The sequence below is a fragment of the Zootoca vivipara genome, chromosome 3, assembly GCF_963506605.1.
Source record: "Zootoca vivipara chromosome 3, rZooViv1.1, whole genome shotgun sequence".
Lineage (NCBI taxonomy): Eukaryota > Metazoa > Chordata > Lepidosauria > Squamata > Lacertidae > Zootoca > Zootoca vivipara.
The window spans coordinates 2389203-2407246 of NC_083278.1; the positions used below are offsets into that span (position 1 = coordinate 2389203).

At 40.9% G+C, this 18044-nt stretch overlaps 1 protein-coding gene across 6 annotated transcripts in view; it reads left to right on the forward strand.

The window, feature by feature from the left end:
- EHBP1 (EH domain binding protein 1) overlaps positions 1-18044 on the forward strand; it is a 281357-nt gene that overhangs the window by 255899 nt on the left and 7414 nt on the right. For all 6 annotated transcript variants that reach the window (XM_035110447.2, XM_060272318.1, XM_060272319.1 and 3 more), the window contains 2 exons: positions 12910-13009; positions 15897-15970. In XM_035110447.2, the coding sequence (XP_034966338.2) occupies positions 12910-13009; positions 15897-15970 (174 nt within the window). The remainder of the gene's footprint in view (positions 1-12909; positions 13010-15896; positions 15971-18044) is intronic.

The following is an 18044-nucleotide window of genomic DNA, read 5'->3' on the forward strand; positions in this document are numbered from 1 at the left end:
GGCAATCTTCATTTTAAGCTACATTGTAAAGTGCTTATTCCTGAGATTAGGTATTGTGGCAGAAGCTAAAACTGCCTTTTCCCCCTAACTGTGCCAGAATACAACCTCCTTTTCTTTTTGTACTAACAAGACTGCTTTACCACTACAGCCCACTCTAAGTAATTAAATCAATCCTTTGTACTTACCGTATTCTCCTCTAGTGACGGTACTAGATCTGATTATATGCTTCATGCATATTCAAAGTACGGCACTGACAGCTCTTTAATGAGCTCTTACTTAATCAGTGCGAACAATGTTCATCTTGTTCTTTTCCCCCTCATACATTAGAGCAAGGAACAGTTGGGGGAAAAATGAAACATCCAGCATTCATTTGAAAAATATATTGTACTTTGAAAAGTGTCTAAGCTGGGGAAGTTGCATTCTGCCCTTTAAAAGTCTGATGGACAAATTGGATTACTGGTATTGGATTAAATAACAAATGGTTAGAGGAGAAATGAGAGAGCTCGCTGTGATCACAGGCTTTTAATATTTTTTTTCTACTTATAGAGCTGAAGGGGTCTTTAACCAGTTATTAAAGTCAGGATTAATTTGTAATGGTCCAACTTACTAGTTTTAAAAGGTTTTTTCCCCCTTTCTGAAAAGAATGAAAACAATAGCATAATGTATATTTTATATTGGGGGGGAAGGAGGAAAATCCCAAATTTTAAATTTGATGTGTATTTTAAATATCCGATCATCTTTTACTGATTTCACAATAATTGGTTTACATCTAAATACTGAATCATTTGCAAACATGGTCAGCTCTTTGTTAAAATAATATGTTTAAGTGGTGATTCTTCAGCAAGCAGCATGGATACATTCTCATTCATAACCATTTTTACAGAATGATCTTAGCAGGCTTTTTACACTGACTGCAAAGTGAAAATTGGTACACAAAGCACATACTCTGATTGAGCTTTGTCCAGTTTTACAAAGTAGATGCAAAACTGTTGACAAAGAAACATATCATTTGTTTTTATTTAGAAATCATAAAGTATAGGTTTAATTTATGTCACGGCTGTGTGGATCTATTACACCTTGATGAAGGGTGAGGTTGTGTGCATAGTAATCATATGGTGATTTTAAAAAGCAACTTTCAAATCTGAATTTTAAACTACCTTTAATTCTGCAAAACTGCAGTGTTTTATATTGTTGGTAGAAGAATTCCAAGGCATGGCCAAAAATAACCGCTTCTATTAATATTGCAGGTGTTTGTCATTTCAGTGATCAAAAAGGCCTTCGTCAGGGTGCAATTGGCCTTTTTCCAAATAGCAAGCTTTTTCTCAGCTTTTTCTTCTTTACTCTTTCTTCTTTCTTCTTTTGTTGCTGCCCAGGGATTTATGCCTATCACAACCTAGATCACATGATCAGTGTCAGGGCATCACATGGTCGAAAGCAAACACACACAAAACAGCTAAAGTAAAAGGCAGATTAAAATACCATAAAACAAGAGCCTGAAAGACTCTTAAAAATGATACTATGTATTTCACTTAAAAATGATTCTTTGCATTTATCTGTGTATATATATATGAGTCTTTCTTGGTCCTTGGTACATAAAAGGAATTGTTTCCCTTGATCTGTTTCCCTTGTATGGTACAGCTAACTTTTCTAGCTTTCAGGGCCGGCCCTACGGCCAGGCTGGGGGCGCATGGCCGCCTGCCCGCCGCACTGGGAAACGGGGGGGGCACCGGAGGGATCCGTCGCACTTATATATAAGACGGCCCTGCTGGCTTTTAGAATTACAAGATGTCACTAGAAGAAACCTCCTGTTCCTAGTCCTAGGATATTTGTTTTAAAAGCATTTCCCTGTCAAAAACTGGACATTGTACACATACATTTATTGTAATCTTATTTCTGTGACTTGAAGAATCCATTCAGAAAAATCTTAATTTTTAATTATATAGTGAATTCACATGAGAGGTCCTGAGCACCTAAGACTGGATCCACAGATGCGCTAGCAAGAAGAAATTCTGGCAGTGCCATGAAGGACTTGCTGTGCAGGAACTAGTAGATGGCATAGAATCATAGTTATGCAGCTTCTTGTGCAAATGGAAACATACCCCTGCGGTTTAGAAAAGATCTACTCATAGAAGAGGCCTTCCATTCATAGACGGTTGTCCCTGCATCAAACCAGTAATGGAAAAAATAATTAAATCCAACTATTTATTTATTTAATTTCACAAATGCATATACCACCTGATTGTAATAAAAACCTCAAAACAGTTAACAAAAAGAATAAAATAACAAAATTATCATTAAAAACTGTTTGAAACAACTATTCAAAACTTTCAAAAAAAGTTGCTAAGAACCAGAATCGAAGAAGAGCCTGCTGGATCAGGCAAATGCATACCCTCCAACATTTATACCCCACACATATTACATATTTATACCCCACACATATTACTGGATTGCCCCAGTTACTCTGGGCAGCTTCCAACGTATCTAAAAACACAGTTAAACATTAAAAGAACCTTCCATATACAGGATTGCCTTCAGATGGCTTCAGATAACTCCATACCCTCCAAAGAAAATAGGGACATCCTAAGGAAAAATGGGACATTCCAGGATCAAATTAGAAACCAGAATGGCTTCTCTAAATCAGGGATGTCCCTGGACTAAATGTCCATTTAGTTCAGCATGCTGTGGGAATCCTGCAAGCAGAATTTGAGCACAAAGGCATTCTCTCCTGTGTTTTTCCAGCAACTGGTAATTTAGAAGCATTACTGCCTCCAACTGATTAAAACCCGTGTCAGCATGTCTCGATAGGCTTGCCTAAACAAAAACGTTTCTAGCAGGCACTAGAAAGAGTAAAATGAAGGCACCTTTCTGATGTCAATAGGCAGGGAGGTCCAAAGTGTGGGTGCTGCCACACTGAAAGATCCATTATGTGGCACCTGTAACAATGACAGTTCTGCAGATCAGAGTGATCAAGTGGACTTGCATGCTGTAAGGTGATCTCAGAAGTAAATTGATCCCCAGCTGTTAAGGGCTTTATATACCAACAGTAACTGTTGAAATTGGCCCGGTAGCAAATGGGCAACAGTGAATATCTCTGAGCAGAGATACTATATACTGGTAGCATTTCACTTCCGTAAGCAATCATTGCACAGCATTCTGTACTTATGGCAATGCAAGGGAAGCTCCACCTAGAGCACTTTCCAGTAATCCAACCTTGAAGTAACCAGTGCATGAACTACTATGGGCTGGCTTTCCCTGCCCAAGTACGCTCATACCAATCACAGCTGGTAAAAGGCGCTTGGATCCCGAAGCAGCCCCAGACTGTGGATCTTCTCCTTCAAGGGGAGTGCTGCTGCTGCCCCATCACGGGGAGGCGATTGGCCAATTTTTCAGACATGGAAACTACTCACTCACCATGGCCAGAGGTGTACCTGGAGTCCATTGCACCCTTGGCAAGGAGTTACATTCACCGCTACAGAAAAAAATCTGAGAAGCAGGTGAGGTTGCCTGGACAAGAGGAACACGCCTCTTCAGTGCTAGACCCATGCTGCTCTCTGCATGGAAGCCATTCTGAGGGTCTCTTTATGTTCCCTCCTGCAGCAGCAGCAGCAGGTTTTCCTGCTGGACATCCAAGTGGATTCCTTCTATGGGCAAAGCAGGTCTGGAGTGCTGAGCTTGGTTGCAGGGTACTTCAGGTGTCATGGGAGGACTCCAATACCTGGGGTTTTTTTCACGGCTTCCTTGCACTTCAGCCCCTGGAGGGGGCCAATTTCACCAACTGCTGTGTATACCTTTGACGCTGCCTCCATCCTGCCAGGATTCCAGCTCAGCTTGTTTTCTCTCATCAGTCTCACCACCCATGCCCCTGTCCAGGGACTGCACACTTCTCCTAGGTCAGATGTTAGATAAATAGGGTTCAGTTATATCAGGTGAGGGTAAAAGTAAAGGACTCCTGGACAGTTAAGTCCAGGCAAAATCAACTATGGGATGTGACGCTCATCTTTGCTTTCAGGCCGAGGGAGCCGGCATTTGTCCACAGACGGCTTTTCTGGGTCATGTGACTAGCATGAGTAAACCGCTCCTCATGTACGGGGCACTGTGACAAGTGCCAGAGTGCATGGAAATGCCGTTTTCCTTCCCCCACAGTGGTACCTATTTAGCTACTCGCGCTGGTATGCTTTTGAACGCTTAAGTTGGCGGGAGCTGGGACAAAGCAACGGGAGCTCACCCCCTCGTGCAGCTTCAATCTGTGTGATGCCACCCTCTTCCAAAACTCCTAATGAGTGCTTCCAGTGGCTTCATATAGCTACTAATTATCATTGGAGATAAAATAGTGTCATGTGGTACCCAATGACAAAACGACCTCCAGGAGGCTGAAAAGCGCTCTCCCAATGCTACTTTCTGGACTCTGTTTCAGAGGTAGGAACAGAACTGCTGTAACACAATGACTCCAGTTTCCAGGGCCAATCCTGGAATGGTATCAAAAGCCATAAAGTGTTTAGGCAGCAGGAGCAACGTTGCATTCCCTCTGTTCTGCTTTCTGCAAAGCAACAGTCTGCAAGGCAGACCCAGTCGCATGGCCAGGCCTGAACCCAGTTTGGAACAGATCTTAATACAATAATTTGATCCAATACAACAATCAATGCAATATTTACAATAATATTTATTTATACAGATAGCCATTATGTGGCTGTATAAATTGGCCATCTGCCAAGAATCCTGGAAAGAATATTCCTCATGATTATAGAGCACTCTTTTCTATCTCTGCAAAAATTGGCAGCTAGTTGAGTTTCAGATCAAAACTGCCTTCCTCTGGAGTCTGTCGTGAACTGTTTACCACGTGAGACACAAACTTCTAGCAACTGAAATAAAGTCCAAAGGTGCTGGGAATAAACCAGGGAGAAAGAATGTAAACAAAATCATATTACAGGTGAAGAGAGACTGAGGTAATAATCGTTGTAAAATGAATGAAGCCGTCAAAGTGACCAAAGTCTACACTGATGGGTCAAAACCTGTCAATTGTGTCAGCATATTGAGTAATAGCTTGTTGTTGCATTACAGAATTAACGCTTTGAAAGAATTATTGTTAGTACTTCATTTCATGAACAATACAACAAAATACATATCAAACAAAAATGACACTGCTGGAGGTTTTTAACTGGTGCCAAGATAACATCCCTTCTGTCTAGTTCTTATTCTCAACAAATGAGTACAGAAAAGAAGAAATGTTCCTAAAACAATACTTTGAAAGAGTGAAAGTAATCAAGGGAACACAAGGATTTCATTGCTTTGTTCCATCTACACCCAATCCAACAGGAATTGTGACCAAGGTGTACTCCTTTAGCAATGAGAATGAGAAGTTTGACACTGAAGGAGGTACAAAATCTCTAGATATGGCTGAGATAACTGGGTATGTGACCTGGGAATAAAACATGGTGGTTGACCTATGTGCTATCAGTGGACTATGAAAGTGAAGAAGCAACTGTGACCTCCTTACACCCGCCAGGCCCAGTATCATCATTTGTTTACCCATCTAGTTGGGATGTACTTAACTTAGGGCGAGCACAAGTTCTAACAAGGGTCGAACTAAGAACTGCAACTTACACTCAAAAAATGAAACATTGTGTGCAACAAGTGCTGAAAACCATTTGGTGAAAAGTATAATTAATGGAAGAATAAATGTTTTCAGACTCATTTCACGTGTAAGGTTTTTTTCCATAATTTTGTTTGATATATATTTTGTTGTAATGTTCATGAAATGAAGTACTAACAATGCATTAATTCTGTAATGCAACAGCAAGCTATCACTCTACTTTGGAACATGTTTTTAAAAGAAAAGCCTGACTAGCTTTACAGATACCTTTTAATTGCATAACTTTCTAAAGAAATTCCTGAAGTAACTGATATTATAGTTTGAAGTCTTGTTTCTTCTGTTATATTTTACTCCAAAAAGACCCATTTATCCTAAATAGAATCCAATAAGGCAGACATGTATGTACAAAATATTTTTTCCAATGTGATCCCATTGAGATACCAAGATGAAATTTTGCAGGTAGATCTTAGAAATGTTAAATAATCAATACATTTTTTGAATTTTTAAAATCATATTAATTTTTATCACTTTTTAAAAATTTAAATTTCGTAACTTTTATTTTAAATTTAAAGTAAGTTCATCTTGTGACATACCATATTAAAATCCATGAAGTTCTGAAGAGATTGGTATTTTTAGTTTTGATGTATCTCAATGCTGGGCTGAGCTTTTAAGGTTTTTTGTGTAGTCTGACAAGGCCAAATTGTCATTTTTTTGACATTTCAAACCCTCATAACTCAAAAACGGGATGAGATAAAAAGCTAAAAGCTTTGATCATTCAACAAGTGTATAAAATATTAAGAAAATTGGGTGACATAAGGTAAAATGTTGGATCATTTGATATGGAATGACCTTCCAGTTGAACTTAGAGACAGACATTTCTGTCTCTCACTTTTTCTCTGGCCAATCAGCTCTCTGCACTGCACAACTAAGCTCAAACCAAAACTATTGCTTTTTCTTTGTGCTTCCACCCTCTTTATTTTTATTCAATGCCCCCCAGTTGCACCTGAGGCTGCTCCCCCTCCCCAATTGTTCCAGCACCCCCCAGGGGGTGGTATCACCCACTTTGGGAAACACTATTAATTTAATTGGGACTCCCCCACCAGTAAGGAAATCCAGCTGCATTCACTGCTGCTGTATAAGGGCAGAAAGCACACCTCCTGCTCAGAGTCTTAGGACAGATGTATTAGAACACTTCCAGGGTGGTTTTGTCACATTTTAGCTTCTGGTTTTTAGCTTTTAAAAAATTAGCTATTTTTGCCAGTAGCATTCAAACCTAAACACTGTATTCCTGGGAGTGATTCATATGCAGCCTCCTGAACCCAAGATCCTATGAGCCCTCTAAATGTCCATAGTAGAGAGTGGGTGCCTAAATTCAGAGTAGCTAACTCATCTACAATAAATTGTGACATCTCCTCTGCTATCTCCGGAAGGCTTCTAAAGTGGAAATTATCCCAACAGGTCTCTGTTGGACTGATCTTCAAATTTCAGTTCCAGGTCATCAGGTCTAAAAACAATTACAAGTTGACAAATCCACTCCCCTGAAGAAAGTGACTGAGCAAAAATCGTCCATCAGACCTTAATAGGTGATGGAAGCCTAGGTGTCAAGTTCATGTGTTGGGTGATTGTTTGTTACACATCTGCAGCAACCATTAGCTGTCTACCTTCCTCAGTAATGACCTGTGGTTCCTCAATGAAAAGATCAGATAGGGCTCCACCTTTCAGAGAACTGCAGTACTGTACTCTGAAATGGTAGGTGGCATGCAGACGTGTTGCAGCAAACTGCATTAACTATTTCCCTGCATCACCCAAAAGCTGCAGCTAAGGGGAGTGGCAGGGCATGTTCATTTAAACCATCTGCAATTTCACAGGTTTTTAAAGAGCATTTCTAGAGCAAAATATACATCAGGAGTCAGAATCAAGCTTGGTCAGAAGAATCAAGTATACACTTTCAGAGTTATTGCTAAATACATTAGTTCTGGTAAATGAGCTGCCATAGCCGCTAGAGCAGACATCCCCAAACTGCAGCCCTCCAGATGTTTGTGTCCTGGACTTTTTAGACTAATCTATTCATGTACTATCCGAAACCAAAGGGTCACTTTGGTTGCCAGATGTGATCCCCCCCTCCAGCTCTCCTACCCTAGTAATTAGTCTGTGTGTCTTGGGAAGAGAGATTCTTTGTGGGTGGGGAGTGTAAGGGAGTTTCTTATTCCCTTGCTTTTTTGTGAGCTTGTCAGTAAATTTCTAAAATAAAAAGTTTTGGATATAAGCCTCTCTATATATCACATTGACTTGACTCCCCATCTCTCCCCAAATCTGGAAGATATTCTCCGTAATCTCAGAGATAGCAGATGCTGATTATGATTACGTACTCACTGGCATGATATACTCTGCATACAAGCAGAGAATATCACTTCACATTTTCAGTACTGAACCATCATGCATTCTGCTATCCTCTGATGTGCCATGGCTCAAATGAAACAATCATCATTATTTTTTCTGTTGATTGGAATACTTTGTTCTTTCAATTTAGAAAAGGATGTGTTTTGGAAAATGAAAAGCTAAATTGATTTCTGAGTGGAGGAAAACTGTATGCAAGTGAAAGCAAGCATTCCTCACATTTCAAAAGTTTTTGTGTGTTTGTTTAGTTTCTGGGCAATGGGATGTGTAGGTGTAAACATTGCATGAATTCAAAAATTTATGTCATGTACCGTAGTACGACTTAATTTCTAAATAAGAGTTATGGAGTCAGTCTTGTGTGGGAAACATTAGCTGGACATGGAAGCTGTCATTCAATGTGCTGAGAATAATTGCTGGCTTTTAGTGAGAAGACAGTGGCACTTTGTACATGTGTAATAACAGGTTTGAAAGTTGGCATATTACTGGTAATATGCTAGAATAAAAACCATCTGCTCTGATCTATCCTCCCTTCTTGTCTGGCCTTCTTGTCCGGCCTGCTTCCTCTCCCTCTTTCTTGTCTCCGTTGATGTTGACTGCCCTGCTGTCCTCATCCAACCCTTCTACATACTGCTTTAGTCCCATTCTTTGGGCATCTCCCCCACCATTATCCCTCCTCTCTACTACAATTCTCTCACACCTCTGATTCCTTTTCTACTGCTATTCCATGTTAAGGATCATTAGGGGAAAGAATTGAAAATAAAGCTGCCAGCATCATAATACCATTGTAGAAACCTGTTGTATAACTGTGTACAACTCTAATTGCTGCACCTCAAAAAAGGATATTGTAGAGATAGGAAAGGTGTGCAGAAATGAGCTACCAAAATAATAATGGGGCTGGAGCAACTTATCTATAAAGAAGGTTACAATATTGGGAGCTTTTCAGTTTGAGGGGAGAAAGCAAATAAGCAGGGGAAAGGAAAGAGGCGTATAAGTTTATGCAAAATGTAGAGGAAGTGAATAGTTTTTCCCTCTATCCCTAAATACTGAAGCTTAGAGTCATCCATTGAAGCTGAATGCTGAAAAATTGAGGACAGACAAAAGGAGTTACTTCTTCACACTTCAAATGGAGTTGATTATCACAAAGCGTGGATCAGCCATCCACAAACTGCGGCCCTCCAGATGTTTTGGCCTACAACTCCCATGATCCCTAGCTAAGAGGACCACTGGTCAGGGATAATGGGAATTGTAGCCCAAAACATCTGGAGCACGTGTCGGCAAGGTTATCCGGCCATGGGCCGAATCGTTCCCATGGACATCGTATGTGGGCCGGACAGGTGCAGTGCAACACTGGAAATGGCGTCTGCGCATGTCCGCAGCACCGGAAATAGCTTCTGCCACTGCGCAGATGCTGGAAATCGCGCCTGCACAGAAGCAATTTTTGGTGTCTGGGCATGCACAGACGCGATTTTAGGGGTCTGTGCAGGTGCAGGCACCATTTCCGGTGCCACTCAGCAAGTCCCTGCGCCACGCTGCGCAGGTTTAGTGCAGCGCGTGGGGGACTCGCCGAGCGGGTGGCTCAGTTCATGGGCGGCCCGTGGGCCAGATAAACGGCCTTTGTGGGCCGCATCCGGCCCATGGGCTGGAGGTTGCTGACCCCTGATCTGGAGGGCCGAAGTTTGGGATTGCCTGCTGTAGATGGTCACCAACTTGACTGGATTTAAAAGGGGGTCAGACAAATTCATGCAGAAGAAGGCTATCATAAATCAATGGCTATGTTATATCACCAGTATCAGAGGTGCTTTGCCTCTGGTTGGCCACTACAAGTACAGGATGCCGGTGGTGTGTGGCAAAATTTTTAGTAGGGGAGCAGTTAAGGTCAGGGGTACCAGCTTGCAAGGGCAAGGTGGGGACCTGATGTCCCGATATTGCTCACATCAGCAATGTGCTTCCCTCTCTAAGCTGGGCAGGCTTTGGGAAGGAGGTCTCTAACGGGATGCTGGAGCCCTCGTGCCTCCTTCCCAAAGCTGGGTGTAGTGTAGCAATGGAATCAACTGCATTCTAGCCTAATGTGTGCAAATATATATTGTGGGGCCTGAGAGCAAATAATTTTTGCCATACAATGGTTTTAGCTTTTATGGAGGGAGAGCTGTGTCAAATGCATGTAAAGATAAAGGGACCCCTGACCATTAGGTCCAGTTGCGGATGACTCTGGGGTTGCGGCGCTCATCTCGCTTTACTGGCCGAGGGAGCCGGCATACAGCTTTCGGGTCATGTGGCCAGCATGACTAAGCCGCTTCTGGCAAACCAGAGCAGCGCACGGAATCACCATTTACCTTCCTGCTGGAGCGGTACACATTTATACTTGCACTTTGATGTGCTTTTGAACTGCTAGGTTGGCAGGAGCAGGGACTGAGCAACAGGAGCTCACCCCATTGTTGGAGATTCAAACCACCAACCTTCTGATCGGCAAGCCCTAGGCTCTGTGGTTTAACCCACAGCGCCACCCGCGTCCCTGTCAAATGCATATAGCTACTTTTATATAACACATTTCATTAGATGATTGCAGGACACGTAGTAAACATCAATTAACACTTGCACAAGTGTCAGAATGTTACATTTCAGATGGGAAGCTAAGATACAGAGAGAGATTTGTCTATGAGATCACAGAGTGAGTCAATATCAAAGGAAGAATAAGTAACCCAGAACATTTATTTATAACTACCGGTAGCCAACATACTTTTGTGGCACATGAATTTTAATTATAGAAGGAGTCTTGAAACTTGATTAGCTATTTTATCTCCTTCCATTTTAATCTTGAGAACTTCATGTTACAATAAGGAAAGGACTGTTGAGAAGTCCAAGACATTTCTACTGCTAATCTAGTACAGATGTTACAAAGCATTTCCAAATTTTGCTGAATGTTGGCATTCAGTGTTAGGACAACCCAGATGAATTAATCAATTAATTAATTCTATGAGCATCCCACTTCCCCAAAATTGGAGATGCACCAATGAATATTAGCAGGCACCTTGATGTCCTTGTCAGTATTGATTTGCGTATATCCCCAAACTAGGGAAGTACATCTTAGTTTTTACCATTCACATAATTTAACTGGGACTGTCAGCAATCGTGTGAATTTCAAACATTCACCCCCACCTTGTGCAATGGGAGAAGGAAACTACTGCAGGAAATCCTTCATATAGTGATTCTTCACTGGTGCAACTGGACCCCACTTCTCCTCTGTAATGGAATAATACCGCCACACAGGTATTACCAGTTTCAGCTATTATGAAGTTGTGAAGCCCTTAAATATTTCACAGTAAAATGAATTTAATTTGAATTGTAGTTAACTTAAAATAAACATGTGGGTTTTTTATTTGAAAAAAACCTAATAATAAAAGTCATTTTTGCCAATATACAGGTACAACTTAAAAATCAGTTTCAACATAGGCTCTTACCACCTTCATGCCTGTTCAGGGAAGCAGTGTGACATCACCACTTTCTATACAGTGTGTGCTTGTTAAAGGATTCCTACTCAAGCGCTTACATTGATACCTCCCACTTCTGTTACCTCACCATTCTGTTACAAAAGAGGGATCTGTTGGCAAATTACTTTGGGAGTTTTGAATTCCACATGTTTAGATTGCAAAATTCCAACCAAAACAATCTTGATGAATGTCATGATTAACAACTTGTGGTAGAGAGTGCTGGGTTCAAGTCATTAGATAGTTTTAGATAAGCCACTCTTCTTTCGGCCTGCATTGCAGTCTGCAGTGTGAATATTAATGCTGGGCTATTTCACAAGCACTAAAAAATCATATGTGTGACATACCATAGAGAATAATCCTATATAATCTGACCTAAGAGTAAATCTCATTTCACTAGGATTGCTCTGTTAAACACACTGTTATTTATTTAACATTATTTACTACAACCATTGCCACCATGTTGGAAGCATTCTCAAAACTAAAATTAGAATGGTAAAAATATCACCTCAAGTGCACTAAAAGTTCATTGGAGGCATACATTTGCATGTAAGAATGATTGGGTGAGTTTTCTAGAAGTGAGGAAATAATTTATACTCGTCAGTTAGAACTGCCTCAAACCAGGTTGAAGACTTGGCATGCCTTTGACTGTTTTCACAAGTGACTCTGAACCCTGGATTTGAATTTTCTACACATAAAAAATCAGATAAAAACTTAAATTAATTAGAACATAGACATGATTTTAAAATGGCCGTCCTAGAATAACACAAAGGCTTCTGGGAGGCTTATTAGTATACTGAGTATTAATGCTTCTCCCATTAGACTAATCTCTGACCATTTTGACACTTTGAGTTTGGCAGATTTTTTCTCGGAAAAGTAACATCCATAATAACTTTTGAAAACAATGTTCACCTCTGAGCCAGAACCGAAGGGGTCTGTTGCATGTGCATGGGGCTCATTCTCCCCTCCAGCAGTATGCCCTTGTACTCTGGACTCTGAACTCTCTGGCTTTGAGAGCAGCTCTTTAGGGCTTGTGGAGCACTGCAGAGCAAGGGAAATTAAGAAGTCCTTGTGCATGTGTGTCAGGCTGCTCATGGCTCTTTGGGCACTAACAACTACAGTCATACCTTGGTTTAAGTATGCTTCGGTTTGAGTACTTTCAGTTTAAGTACTCTGCGGACCCATCTGGAATAGATTAATCCACTTTCCATTACTTTCAATGGGAAAGTTCGCTTCAGGTTAAGTACAGACTTCCAGAACCAATTGTGTACTTAAACCGAGGTACCACTGTATATTGAATCCCCCACCCCAGAAATCTATAAATATATATTTCATATTCATAGTGTTATTATCATCTAGATAACCTATGAGAGAAAAAGTTCAGGTTTATCTCTGTGTTAATCTTCTTGTGTAAGTTTGTGTGTGTTTTTAAAACAGGTAGAAACACTGAGGAAGAAGAAGCTATGATGCAAGAATGGTTCATGTTGGTCAATAAGAAGAATGCCTTAATAAGGAGGATGAATCAACTCTCCCTGCTGTGAGTATATATACTGATTTGTCAAAACTGTTGAACCAACAGATTTTCCAGCATTTCAATCAGAAACTTTTGAAGCACACAATTTTGTAAGCATAGTGGCCTGATCCTAAATTTAGAACATGAAAATGAATGGTTCCAGGACCTACATATTCAGCCTTAATCAAAAGATTTACAGATGCCTTTGCATGTTAGGGATCCAGATGTAATTCACACAAACATCACCACTGAATTGAAGAGGGAACTACTTACAAGCAGAATAACACTGTGTAGTATCACTTGTGCAGTATCACCTATAGGCTGAATCAATAGGATTGTGGTGTGTGGAAAAAGAGGGGAGAGGGCAGATAAATTTCCTGTTTTTTATGTTCCTGAGAGCTAATGAATACATTGCATTAGAGCAGGCAGGTCAAACCTGCGGCCCTCCAGATGTTTTGGACTACAATTCCCATCTTCCCCAACCACTGGTCCTGCTAGCTAGGGATCATGGGAGTTGTAGGCCAAAACATCTGGAGGGCCGCAGGTTTGACATGCCTGCATTAGAGTAATATGCAAATGACATGCACTTAAATTAAATTGCATGCTAGAAATGTGAAAATCTGGGAAAGTGTGCTTTTTAGAAATTGCTTCAGGGAGCAAGTAGTGCAAGTGACTTGCATCTTCTGTCCTTCTTTGTAATCTCTGAAGTGGGCCTTTTTATCTAGCCTCTGCCAGATGCAGAAGCCGTCTATGCAGGCTAGTGCAGGGAATGTGGCTGAGAGGTAAACATAAAGTTTCTGTTCACACATTAAGAAACCATCCTATATCAAATATTTCCAGCTAGCCGAATAGTGCCTTCTCTCCCTGGTTGTGACTCCCAGGTTTCTCAGCCAGGGGTTCTCTTCATCTCCTTCTATCTAGTCCTTCTTATCAGAAAATCAATGAACTGCATGCAAAGCACCAGAAAGTACTTTCTGTTCTCACAACAGGCACGTACAGTGGTACCTCAGGTTACAGACGCTTCAGGTTACAGACTTCGCTAACCCAGAAATAGTACCTCGGGTTAAGAACTTTGCTTCAGGATGAGAACAGAAATCACGTGGTGGCGGCGTGGCGGCAGCAGGAGGCCCCATTAGCTAAAGTGGTGCTTCGGGTTAAGAACGGACCTCCAGAACGAATTAAGTTCTTAACCAGAGGTACCACTGTATGCTTTGGTCTGGATAGTTGTGCAGGCACAAAAAAACCAGCATGGGACAAACTGTTCCTTCTTTCCCACTTTGCTTCTTAGTTTCCCAAAAAAAGTTCTCCACTATGTCCAAACCAGGCAGCTGTCAGTTAACAACCCAGTATATGATCTAGGGCTAAGGAGGAACACTCAGCACCAACGCTTTTTCTCAGCTTCATAATCATGGTCCAAATGATCATCTGAACTGAGCTGAACTGCCTGTGGATGCATTAAAAAGAGGACAATGGGCCTTGAAGCAATAGCTGAAGACTTTAGTGTCACCACAGGCAAGGGAGAGCAATCCCATTCTGAAGATTTCTAAGACCCCTTCAGAAATAAGGAAAGGTCGCTGGTTTCCAGATGCACATTCCACTGAGTATGGATCCTGTGCAAGGTGCGTAGGAATAAATGTGCATTGCTGTAGAGCAGTATTTATGTAGATTGCTCCTTTTGGCATTTGTCTTTAAGGTTGCCAGGGCTATTATGACACTTTCTACAGTTCTTCTGTATTTATTGTTTACTGTCAATCTTTACATACTTACAATATTTCTAAAAAGAGTGGTGCTGAGACCACCCTCTGCCCCAGAAGCCCTGCCCCTTACAGACAGATACAGACAGACAGACAGACTGCCTGTGGCTGCAGAATAGGGGGGGTCCACTCTTCTCTGAGGACAAAGCATTCAGTGGTAGGAGGGTGTAGAACCACATTTGGTGAACCCAATGCCACATTTGAACCCTGAGTATTAATATACGTGGTTCCTTCTACTCTGGCGTATTATTTTACATCTAAAGCCTCCATTCATCTATTAACTCTGAAGACAACATATTATGTCCTATGGAGCCATGACATGTCGTGGCACACCCTTTGGAAAGCTCTGAATTAGGACATGGCTCCCTAGCCTGCCCTGATTCCCTAGTCACCACCCTCTAGGACTGCAGAATCCCAGGTGGGTAAGAGAGTCTCTCCCTCTGAACTACAGAGTCCGATAAGTGAGCCTCGGGGCCAATCAATCACCTGAAAGGCTAAACCAAACTATTTCTTTTCCCACACCTAAATTGCCAAAAGTGACCAAATCCAGAAGATTAACCTAATTAAACAACACAGCAGTCCATCTAGCATTCTGTCCTGCTTTTGGGTTGTTGTTTTTATTTTGATTATATATATATATAATTATAATTATATATATATTGATTTTATTTTTTTGATTTTCTGTGAGCCACCCTGAGACCTCCGGGTATAGGGTGGTATATAAATTCAATAAACAAATAAATAAAATATTCAGTGTGAATTACTGTAGACAAAAAACCAATCTGTGATCCAAAATTCCTGCATGGCCCACACTGGGAGGGAAGGTGCTGCTGCAAACAGAGTTGAGGGAAGTTAGCTTGTCCCTTAAATAGGGATCAAGCTCTGCCCTGCTCCTCAGACCACCTTAGGAATGCACCAAGGATTTTCCTGCTCTGCTTCTCTTGCCCAGTGACCCACAAGGATGCCCAGCCTTCTAAGCACCATCTAGACCTTTTGCTGTACTACTTCTTAATCCTTTGTTCTCGTGTATCATTTATTTAGAGTAGCTTAAACCTATAGTCCTAACTGAGTCCAAAAAATCAATGTAAATTAAAGGTTCTTTTAAACGTTTAATGATTTAGTAATTAACATATTGATGAACTTTGCAACTTGCCTAGGGAAAAGGAGCATGACCTAGAGAGGCGGTACGAACTGTTGAACAGGGAGTTAAGAGCAATGCTTGCCATTGAAGGTAAGAAATGTTTTGATTGTTTAGGCTTCTGTCTGTGAAAGTATTCTGCTTTTAGATGAAAACCAAAAATGCTGTGTGACCCCTTCTAGATCAATTATGAACTTTTCAAAACAGACCTGTGTAATCAAGGATACTTAATCTGCCGTAAAAAGGACTTGGAATTGAAGTACTGGAAAGGACAATGTTTATTTATTTAAGTGGCATAAGCTCTGACACACAGCACTGGATTTGCCTCAGTACAAAAATATAAGAAATGATACATCAGATTAATTATTTTTACATCTTAAATATTTGTTAGCAACAGTACTTCCATAGAAAGAATAGACCTCACCCATCTTCATTATAAAAAAATATCATGCACATGTCAAGTAAAACATTTTTTCAGAGAAAATGACACCATTAGTGCAACCCTTTGCACGTATATTTTCTTGATTCTCTGTATCTTTCTAAGCAGCCACTCACTTCACTGGAATGAATACTCATGAGCAGATTGACATAAGGGATAAACAATGGTCTCCTCTTCATTATGCTTTTAAAGAACTGTACAATAATCCAAAGGATAATTTATAATAAAAGTAAACATCTAGATAGGTTAAACTACTGCTTTACCTTATTTTGTTATTTAAATATGCTAGGTTTCTTTACAAAGCTGTTCTACTTATAGTTTTCAGCCACATATTCTGCCTTTACCGTTCAAAGATGTTTGCTTAAAAGTTAATCCTCTGGGCTCTGTAAAATGGACCTTTTGTCTAATCAATGCAAATTGATTTTGCTATTCTGTATTGACCTCTTAACCCTTTGACTGTCCATGGTAATTTCTTTCTTCACCTGATAAGGTACCTGATCCATAATGAATCAATTCTAATTAGTTTAGAGACATCACTGAAAGCATGAGTTTGGGAGGAAGAGGCACGAGGTGTCAGGTAGCTTTCTAATCCACCTCTTTGTAGCTTTTTGACAAAACTCAAGAATTACAGGAATCCTGAAAAAAATATAAACCCATAACATGTTTATTGCTTTCTAAAGAGGGATTTGACAGCAACAATAACAAAATGTTCAAAAGAAAATAAAACTTTGGGCCCAGGCATCTAGTAGGTGTCTTTTGGGAGACTTCTAAGTCTTTGAAGTTTGGGGGCTTCTTAAGTAGAAGTGTGAAGTAACACTGAGTTAACTTTTGAAGGACATGAAGCAGGCTTATGCAGGCCTGAAAACAGCAAAACATATTTTTCTTTTTAAAAATATGTACTAGAGACATCATTACAATAATTGGTAGTAATAATAGCAACAACATTTGGAGGGCTTTTCCAAAGTTGAATAGTGTTGTTGTTTATGTCTTAACATTTAAATGTTATTTATATTATTCTGCTAGATTCTCAAAGTTTCCCACTCCCCTTCTGCCACCAAGATCCTCTTAAGTTACTCTTAGTTATGTTTCATCTAGATCAGGGGTCGGCAAGGCTTACCTTCCCTGGCCTGGCTGACTGCCGTGGAGCCCCCTCCATGGGCTGGATTGTGGGCATGCGTGAGTGGGCACTCCCACAATTTCCGGCATCTGCGCAGACGCGATTTCTGGTGCCGCGGAAGCAAGTCCCCACGCTGCGCTGCACCAGTTTAGTGCAGTGCATGGGGACTCGGCGAGCGGGTGGCTCGATTCGGGGGCAGCTAGTGGGCCGGTAAAACCCCCGTGGGCCGCTTGTGGCCCATGGGCCTTAGTTTGCCGACCCCTGGTCTAGTTTAACAGATTAATGGTGCTGTTCTGAATATATTAAGTGGCTACAGCATAAATTTAACATTGGCCCAGTTGCACAAATTATAGCTAAGCATAAACAAAGGTGGTCAGAGCAAAAATTGCAGCCACTTTGCTCATCCTCCAGTTCTGCTGCTGCCATGATACCCAGAACTAAGCTATGATTTAGCATTATATGTTATTTGTACTCCCCCCCCCAAAAAAACAACAACACATGAGCAAGTAGGTAGCCGTGTTGGTCTGCCGTAGTCAAAACAAAATTAAAGAATTCCTTCCAGTAGCACCTTGGAGACCAACTAAGTTTGTCATTGGTATGAGCTTTCGTGC